General features: G+C 41.9%; 1 protein-coding gene across 1 annotated transcript in view; it reads left to right on the forward strand.

Moving 5' to 3' along the window:
• Window positions 1-5,690: 5,690 nt before the first annotated feature.
• The window catches only part of LOC106809693, a 48,671-nt gene continuing 43,681 nt past the window's right edge, over window positions 5,691-10,680 (forward strand). The window contains exons 1-2 of the mRNA XM_014812864.1: window positions 5,691-5,737; window positions 6,400-6,495. Of these exons, the coding sequence (XP_014668350.1) occupies window positions 6,423-6,495 (73 nt within the window). The 5' untranslated portion in view covers window positions 5,691-5,737; window positions 6,400-6,422. The remainder of the gene's footprint in view (window positions 5,738-6,399; window positions 6,496-10,680) is intronic.

The raw sequence follows: 10,680 nt of genomic DNA on the forward strand, positions 1-10,680 counted from the left end.
ATGCGAGCCGCTATCGCGGTGGCCGAGATGGCCGGTGTTGTCATATATTCGGCCGGTACAAGGAGATTACGTACGCAGATTTGCTAAGTATATTGACTATCGCGCTGTCAATAACTCAATATCACAGAGAGTTATAGCTTAAGACATGTGTCGATAGGATATCTACAGTTATTATGCAAATGATCTCCAGTACCGCTTGATTTCATCATACTCTCTGTGAACTATTGAGTTTATTGCGCAACGATTCGTCAATATAGCAAGACTATTATGCGCGCGGAAGTGAATTACAGATGATGAAATTCTAAAAAATTCTAGAGTACCTATTAGACACATGTCTTAGCTATATCTCTGTGAATAGGAGGTTGATTTGCACGCGCGATTAGTCAATAATATTAGCAAATATATGCTACCGTATCCCCGTTACCGGCCTGAATATAGACACTCCCGAGATGCTACGGGATATTGTGAGGGCGGGCTGACGTCACTTCCTCTTAGTGGACTCAACAAACCTTCAAACCTGCAGAACAAACGCCATTTCATGTAAATTTTTGTCTGTTTATGATCGGGTAGCAATAAGCAAAGTGTTGCAGATGTATTATTTCATGAAAAAACACTTTTACTCAATAAATAAATTATATATCACTATCAATTGCAATCTCTGTGTAAATGTGTTATTTTATCTTAATCCTAAAGTTATGAGGAGGTCGCGGCTCTGGCGTTAATACTACATGACATCACCAAAAACTCATTAACAGGCGCGGCCATTTTATGGAGAGTAACTAAACATGGATGCAAACCAGTAACCACACAAAATACACTTAATAACATCAATTATAAAATCAAAAAGAAAAAAGTCTATCAGGTATTAAAGTATCGGATAAAGGATAAAGTTGCAATCAATTACGATGAACAATTAAACTAGAATACGAATGGAAAGATAACTCCGGCCGGGTACCAGCGGATGCAAAAAGGCTAAATCTAAACAAACGCCGTCCGTCAAGGCGGGTTGTCCCGTATATTTCTCAGCCGGGAAAAAGTCGACACTCTGTGTTGCTGCCGCATGGTCCACACGCGGTCAACAAATTACCCGTGTGAAGCGCCACGCTGAAATTTCTCAGCCGGTTAAATAGTGCACGCTACATTTTCAGCTAAGTTTAGAGTGGTAGCGAGATAATTTCCAGCTAGTAGTATACAATTATCCAGCTAATTTAGGACTGAGTGCAGAAATTTCCTAGCTAGATGTATACATTTTCTAGTTAGTTTAGACTGCGTAGGAGGAATTGCCCAGTTAGTTTAGATATAGGAAAAATTTTATCCAGCGCATGGTATGCATTTACCAGCTAATTTTAGACTGGTAGGAAAATTTCCCAGCCTAGTGTATACATTTTCTAGCTAGACTGGGAGGATACGAAACATTCCCAGATAGTCGTATACATTTTCTAGTTAGTCTTCTAGACTGGTAGGAGGGGACTTTCCCAGTAGTTAAGATAGTAGGCAGAAATGTTTCAGCTCGGTAACATTAAATCCAGGTATTTAGACTGGTAGGAGAAAGTTCCCAGCTAGTGGTATACATATTTCTAGCTAGCATTAGAGTGATACGAGAAATTCCAGCTAGTGTATACATTTTCTAAGCTAGATTTAACGACTTACTACCTAAATTTACACTAAGCTGCGAAAAATTTCTCCTATCATCCTATCTAGGGGCTGGATAATGTATTACACTAGCTGGAAATTTTCTACCAGTCTAAACTAGGCAGGAATAATATATACACAGTTTAATGACACATGTACAACTACTATACTTACTACTACTACTATGACTACTACTATCTACTATACTACTACTACTATACTACTTCCTACTACTACTGACTACTACTACTACTACTACTACTACTACTCACTGCGACTACTACTATACCTACTACGACTGCGTACTACTACTAGCTACTACCATACTACTACTACTACACATACTACTAATACTGATATAACTAATTGATATATTAATATACAATTACCAATACTATCATAAGGGGAGGGCACTTAGTCCCCCTTTTTGCATACGCTGCGTACCGGCCGAAGTTATTTTCCATTTGTATTTCTAGTTTAATTGTTTATTATTTATCTCGCGCCTATATCCTTTTATCCTACTTTAATACTGCTAGGCTTTCCCGTGTTTTGAATTTTATTAATTGATTTATTAAGTGTCTTTTGTGTGGGTTATTGGCTTTTCCGAGCCATGTTTTAGTTCACTCCAAATGGCCCGCGCCCTGTAATGAGTTATGGTTTGAGTCATACTGATGAGTATTATCAGGAGTAAAGATAATATAGCGAGGAGTATGACACTCCAAAACAGGCGAAATTCAACAGATTGCTTGGCCTAATCTTGTTACGATGATATATTACGCTGCAACGCATAAAAGAATGCCACCTGTGCGGCAGAGTAAGATATATAAGAGCCTATATTATATATGACTATATCATACACACTAATATATTATCTTATATCTGATACACACATATATAGCACACTGATATATATACACACATAATACTATTATTATCCATTATATATAAATATTCTATATTCGTATCCTGCTGCCAACAGGGTGGATCTTGCTCAACAGACAAACCTTCCTCACAGGCCTAACCACTGTGTGAAGGTAAGCTAGCGAAACGTAAACCCAACACCATAGTCAACACGGTACTAACCAGCTGTGAACGTCAAAGCCTATATCTCCAGTAAAAAGAAGTAGGTATGAAACAAAAGTAAGAGTTTGAAGTGTGCGCGTGCGAATGGTCCAATCGACTAATTTAGATGCTAATTTTTAATCGAGTTGCCACGTAATATATCAATGGTTAAGAATTAGGCAAGCAAATGTTGGATCCTCACGTGTTTGGAGTGTCATACTCCTCCTATATATCTTACCTGGTATTATGAGAGCCCAGACCCTCTGATAACTTTAGGATCTAATGAACATAAACACATTTACACAAGAAGAATTGCAATTTATAGTGCTAATTCATATTTATATTACATGAGTAACAATGTGTTTTTATGAAAAATACATCAGAAACTTACTGGATCTACCGATCATAAAACCAAGACAAGAACCTTTACACATGGACGTTTGTTTCTCGGTGTTTGAAGGTTTGTTGAGTCCATAAGGGGAAGTGGACCCGTTCACTCGCCTCCCCACCAATATGCCCGGTTAGCCATCTTCGGCCACCGCGAGGCGGACCTCGCAAATGAATTTGGCAATGGAAAATGAATCTATGAAATGCAAATGAATGTGGAATGAAAATGAATTTGGAAAATGAAAAGAAATTTGAAATGAAAAGATTCGTAATAAAAATGAATTGAGGATGAAAATGAAGTTTGTGTGAATGAAAATGGAATTTGGAATAAAATGAATGGAAATAAAATGAAATTTGAAATGAACAACATGAATTTGAACGAAATGAATTGAAATGAAAATGAATTGGAAATCGAAAATGAATTTGGAATGAAAATGATGAATGAAAATGAATTTTGAAATGAAATGAATTTGGGAAAATGAAACATGAATTTGAAATGAAATGAATTTGGAATGAAAATGAATTACAAATTAATAATAAAAAATATCCGTAGCCATCTTGGCCACGCTGATACGAAGAGCAGAAAGAGAGGAAAAAGCGCGCATGTGAGAGGGAGATAGAAAGTTCGTCTAAGCAATCAGCACTCATTTTGACGATTAAAGCGCGCATTTTTAATCGACATATACTCTTTCGAACTAGCGCACTGGCCCTGCTGGGTCACATTTGGTGGTGATAGACAATCACCCAACAAAACACCATTACACCAAAACTGCACCCGCGATCAAGCCGCAGTATTCACGAGAGATATAGTCGAGAGCGTTAGTCATATAATATTTTGTGTTGCTTACACAAAAAATGCCGGTAGTTAAATTCTTTCGCTCTGTCCGTCTGGTCCGCTTTGTTTGTTATGTCCTGTCGTGTCTGGCTGTCTGTCTGTCTGTCTGTGCTGGCTGGCTGTCTGGTCTGCTGGGCTGTCTAGCCTGCCTGTCTGATCTGTTCTGTAGCTTGTGTGTTTCTCTCCTTCCGGTTTTGTCCGTCAACCACTTCGCTCTCTCCGGTGTCTTCGTCTCTGCCGCTCGTGCTTTTTCAGTCTGTCTCTGTCCGCCGCCTCTCTCTCGACGCTGCTTTTCTCTTCTCAATATGTGTGTCGTCCTTTCGTTTCTCTTCTCTCGAGGCTATTCTACTGTCTCTGTCTCTGTCTCGTCTCTATCTCTTTCCTTGTCTCTGTATCTAATATCGTATCTGTCTCTGTCTCTGTCTCTGTCTCTGTCTCTGGTCTCTGTATCTAGTCGCCGTCTCTTCCCTGTCCTCTGTGGTCTGCCCTCTTCCGTTGCTGTATTAGTCGCTGACACTTCGCTGGCTGTCCGGCTCATTCCTATCTTTCTGTCGTCTGGACTCTCTACTTCTCTCTGTGTGTGTGTGTGTGTGTGTGTGTGTGTGTGTGTGTGTGTGTGTGTGTGTGTGTGTGTGTGTGTGTGTGTGTGTGTGTGTGTGTGTGTGTGTGTGTGTGTGTGTGTGTGTGTGTGTGTGTGGTGTGTATCACTGTCTCTATCTCTCTAAATGTGTCTCACTATCTCATTCGGTATTGTTCTCTCGCTCTTCTTCTATGTCTATTGCTCTCTCTTTCTCTCTCTCTCTCTCTCTCTCTCTCTCTAATGCTCATGCACACATCTCAATGTCAATCTCTCGTCGCGTTCCGCCGATGGGTTTTTGTGTGATATCCGACACGGCGTTTCTACTTAACGCGGGCTCTCAAGATGGCAATTTTGAATCGCATGTACGCGTTTTATGTAGACCGATTTACTCTAAAAATATTTTGCAAACCTCGCAAAAGTTTGATTGCGATATTCATCGCGTTTTAACTCGACGAATAATACAAGGTTTCCATGCGCGAATGTTTTCACAGTGCTGTTATTATACCAATAGACTTCCCCTTTTTTCTCATGCGTGTATTTAACTGCCGATGTACGCGCTGACTGTGCGGTTATCATTTCTCTACTCCAAATGATTTCTCATAACGTTCCGCGCGTGTGTGCTTCTTTCGCCTTCGCTTACGAGTTCGCGGGTCGGCCCGACATAGTCTGCTGGCACCCGGCAGCCGAAACGCGCCGTATACTAACATCTGCGGCAGGTTTAGGCTACGGGCGCCAGCGTCTGGCGAATGAAACCACGCGAGCTGTGCAGACCACTCACTCTAACGTCCCGCTTTCCGCAGCGTCCGGTCGTAAAGCAGCTGATGCACTCACGCAGACTGACGCGCTATCTATCGTCTGCGCAAACTTTAATCGCCAAACCTTCGTTCCGCTGCCCCGCATCACCTCCTTCGCAATCAACAACGATGACGAACTCTCGCGTGTACCGACAATGGCAGACGGATAACGCACGCACGCACGCACGCACGCGCGCGGGGTCGGGCGTCTACCTGATGATGACGTCACAAACATGGCGCGTGAGCACACCCCCCTCCCCCGGCCGCCGCGGGGTGCGTGACTCGTAGACGGAAGATCCGACCTATACGCGCGCGCCGCCCTCGCGTGTATTGGCGGGGCATGTTTGCAGAGGCGGCGGCGGCAGGCGGCGTGGTCGATATAAGCTTGGCGGCGGCTGGCAGCGCGGCGGAGTGAAGAAGAAGTGCAGGCCGGGACGAGAGCAGCTAGTAAGTACGAGAGACAGATCACACGACGCGCGCGCGCAGGCAGGCAGTAGCGACTGTCAGAGCAGCGACTCACGCACACACGCACGCACACAGTAAGAGATATAGCAGACGTGCGTGAGAGAGGAGAGTAGTGAGAGAGTGCGAGTGTAGTGAGACACACAGCCAGGTAGATAGATAGATAGATAGATAGATCGACAGATAGAAATTTAGATAAGTTACGAGATAGAGGTAGATACAGACAGACACAGAAAGAGAGAGAGAGAGAGAGAGAGATCGAAAAAAAAAGTCACAGATAGATAGAAAGTAGGGAAAAGTGGGAGACGACAATAGTGCGCGAAAGACAGAGAGCAGCGCTAGAGTGAAAAGGCGAGGGAGACAGAAAGCAGAACGAAAAAGCGAAAAGATAGTTGAGCGCAAGCGAGCGACAGGGAGAACGAAAACGTGGAATAGGAATAGGGAGAGAGAGGGAGATTGAGAGATTGAGAGATTGGGAGATTGAGAGATTGAGAGATTAAGAGAGAGAGAGAGAAAGATTTAGAGAGAGAGAGAAAGAGAGTAGTGTCGCACTGGGTGCTAGACTGTGCGAACTCGAAACAAATCGAACAGCCGACTACCGTCTAACCTTCACCAGCTCACGTTTACACCTCGTGTGCCACACACAGGCCCTTCAGACGCAGAATCTACGATGAGAACGATAGAGGCAGTAGAGTTGTGCTTGATAGTGACCATACTGGCTTGCTGCCTGACCGCCACACACGGTAAGTACGTCTTAAGGTGTAGTAATGTGTAAGTAAGTGTGTCCGCGGTGAGTCATATCGATGCAAGCGCGCGTGATGATCGCGTATCTCTCTTTCTATGTCTCTGTCTCTAGATCTGTCTCTCGCTCTCTTTCTCTCCTTCTCTCCCTCGCTTCCCCTATCTTTATATATCTATCTTCCTTTATTTTTCACTCTATCTATCTGTCGGCCTCGCTCTGTCTATATCTCGCATTCACTCGTTTTTCTGTGTGGTCATGCCGCCCACCTCTCTTTCTCTGACACACAGAGAGAAAGAGAGAGAGCGTAAGAAAGAGGACAGTAAGAATAATGCGCGAGGGAGGTTGGGAAAGAGAGAGATAAGACAGAAATAGGCGGGGAGGTGGGGAAAGAGAGGAGGGGTAGATGGAGGGAGATGGAGAAGAAGATGATGCCAAGGAGAGCAATTTGTCGTAATACTTTAAACTAAATAAAGCAATCTAACTGTCACCGCCCAACACGCTGGCGTCACTCACTCGCTTCCTATTACGTCACGTTGTTCATCACCTGGATTAATTCGTTACTTACTAGCGCGTGCTTGGCAGTGCACCCGTGTCCGTGTCACTACGTAAGCCGCATTGTCAATTACATATCGTTACTTTAGTTAGCGCCACTGCCGGGTTTCTCTCGTAATTTATATTCTCGAGAAACACACACCGGAGCGACGTTAAACTCAATTGTTACTTGTCTCATCTTGCGCGAGATTGGAATATGAGGATTCTATCGCGCGCGCACGCATTCCGTTATTCATTTCCGAATGCGCGAATGATCCATCGCTTTGGCTTGAATGCGAGCGTGGAATAGCGTCTATGTATAGATTCGGCGAGCAACACATTAGCAACGTTCATCGTGAAATCGCTGTGTCTGTTACGCAAACACGAGGCTATAGGCGATTTGCATCGACTCTACGCTCACTAACATGACCCGGCGCGTTTCAGCCGAGCGTTATTTCGCGCGCAACACCATCCGGCGATTCACCGGGGAATCGAAAGCTAGGCTATTTGCATGCAGGCGCTCGCGCGTCCATTTCATTCTCGTTCGTTGTTTGAGGTAGGCTGCTGTGGTAGCGTCGACCGACGGCAAATCTCCTCATCTTTCCTTTCCGCATTGCATTAGCGCATATGGATACCGATAGAGTCGTGCGACGCCGTATAACAGATTGGCTCAAGCGACCGGGCGCGAGTTACATTTATTTCATCACAGTTTCACTCGCTCCGCGAGACAGCTGATCAACGACACACGCGAGCATTTAGCCTGTGCATATGAGTGTTATTAGCGTTATGTCGAGACGGGTTGTGGTAAAAAGGTAAAGGCAAAAGTCGAAACTGATGAGTTTACGCGTCAATTCGAAATTTCTATTATAGTTCACACGTCTTTACCAATAGACCTTCAATCATTTTTCGTCAAAACACTAAAGTCTATATATAATTCTAGATACCTATAGACACATGTCTTAGCTATACTCTCTGTGAATATTGAGTTTATTGACGCGCGATTAGTCAATATATTAGCAAATATATGCGTACCGTATCTCCCGTACCGGCCTGAATATAGACACTCCCGAGATGGCTACGGATATTGGTGAGGGCGGAGTGACGTCACTTCCCCTTAGTGGGACTCAACAAACCTTCAAACCTGAGAACAAACGCCATTTGTAAATGTTTTGTCTTGGTTTATGATCGGTAGATAAGCAAGTTTTCTGATGTATTTTTCATGAAAAACACATTTTACTCATTAATATAAATTATAATAGCACTATAATTGCAATTCTTTGTGTAAATGTGTTATTTTCATCTTAATCCTAAAGTTATGAGAAGGTCTGGGCTCTCGTAATACTACATACTCAAACCACAACTCATTACAGGGCGCGGCCATTTTAGAGTAACTAAAAACATGGATTGCAAAACCAGTAACCCACACAAAATACACTTAATAAATCAATTAATAAAATCAAAAAGAAAAAAGTCTATCAGTATTAAAGTACGGATAAAAGGATAAAGTTGAGATAAATACATGAACAATTAAACTAGAATACGAATGGAAAATAACTCGGCCGGTACCAGCGGATGCAAAAAGGCTAAATGTAAACAAACGGCGTCGTCAAGGCGGTGTCCCGGTATATTTCTCAGCCGGGAAATAAGTCGACACTCTGTGTTCTGCGCATGCGTCCACACCCGGTCAACAAATTTACCGTGTGAAGGCCACGTGAAATTTCTCAGCCGGTAAATAAGTTGACGCTACATTTCCCAGCTAGTTTAGACTAGTAGGAGAAATTTCCCAGCTAGTATATACATTATCCAGCTAATTTAGACTGGTAGGAGAAATTTCCCAGCTAGTGTATACATTTTCTAGCTAGTTTAGACTGGTAGGAGGAATTCCCCAGCTAGTTTAGATAGTAGGAAAAATTTTCCAGCGTATGTATGCATTATCCAGCTAATTTAGACTGGTAGGAGAAATTTCCCAGCTAGTGTATACATTTTCTAGCTAGACTGGGATGATACGAAAAATTCCCAGATAGTGTATACATTTTCTAGTTAGTTTAGACTGGTAGGAGGGATTTCCCAGCTAGTTAAGATAGTAGGAGAAATTTTTCAGCTCGTGTATACATTATCCAGCTAATTTAGACTGGTAGGAGAAATTTCCCAGCTAGTGTATACATTTTCTAGCTAGATTAGGATGATACGAGAAATTCCCAGCTAGTGTATACATTTTCTAGCTAGATTAGGATGATACGAGAAATTCCCAGCTAGTGTATACATTTTCTAGCTAGTTTAGACGACATACTACCTAAATTTACACTAGCTGGAAATGTCTCCGGTTTCAGTCCGTAATGCTAGCTGGATAATGTATTACACTAGCTGGAATTTTGCCTACCAGTCTGTGTGAAACTAGGCCAGGAATAAGTATATACACAGTTTTAATGACACATGTACAACTACTATACTTACTACTACTACTAGACTACGTACTACTCTGACTATACTATACTTACTACGTACTACCCTATCTACTACTACTACTTACTACTACTACTACTACTACATACGTACTCACTGCAACTACTATACTACTACGACTGCGTACTACTGACTAGCTACCTACCACATACTACTACTACTACACGATACTACTGAATACTGATATAACTAATTGATATATTAATGATACAATTACAATTACTATCATAAGGGAGGGGCAAGCTGAGTCCCCCGTGTTTTGCATCGCTGTACCGGCCGAGTTATTTTCCATTTGTATTCTATGTTTAATTGTTTATTTATTTATCTCGCGCCTTATCCTTTTATCCGTACTTAATACTGCTAGCTTTTCCCTTTTTGATTTTATTAATTGATTTATTAAAGTGTCTTTGTGTGGGTTACTGGTTTTCCGATCCATGTTTTAGTTACTCCAAAATGGCCGCGCCCTGTAATGAGTTGGTGTTGAGTTATGTAGTATTATCAGGAGTAAAGATATATATAGCGAGGAGTATGACACTCCAAACAGCGAAATTCAACATTGCTTGGCCTTAATCTTGTTACGATGATATATTACGTGCAACCATCAAAAGAATGCCACCTGTGCGGCAGGATAAGATATATAAGAGCCTATATTATATAATGACATTATATCATACACACTAATAGTATTATCTTATATCTGATACACACATATATACACACGTATGATTACACACATATATATATTATCCTATATAATAAATATTCTATATTCTTACTCCTGCTGCCAACAGGTCGGCATTCTTGGTCAACAGACAACCATTCCTCAAGCCTAACCACTGTGTGTAAGTAAGCCTAGCGAAACGGTGAAACCCAACACGCATAGTCAAGACGTTACGTAACCAGCTGTGAACGTCAAAGCTATATCTCATGTAAAAAGAAGAGGTATGGAAACAAAGTAAGAGTTTGACGGTGTGGCGGTGCGGATGGCCAACGACGGTAATTTAGATGTAATTTTTATCGAGTTGCAGTAATATACTTCAATGGTTAAGAATTAGGCAAGCAAATGTTGAATCTCACGTGTTTGGAGTGTCATACTCCTCCTATATTATCTTACCCTGGTTTATGAGAGCCCAGACCCTCTGATTAACAAAAGAAAAAAAAAAAAAATTTTTTAAAAAAATAAAAAAGATAT

The sequence above is a fragment of the Priapulus caudatus genome, unplaced genomic scaffold (genome assembly GCF_000485595.1).
Source record: "Priapulus caudatus unplaced genomic scaffold, Priapulus_caudatus-5.0.1 Scaffold377, whole genome shotgun sequence".
Taxonomy (NCBI): Eukaryota; Metazoa; Priapulida; class Priapulimorpha; order Priapulimorphida; family Priapulidae; genus Priapulus; species Priapulus caudatus.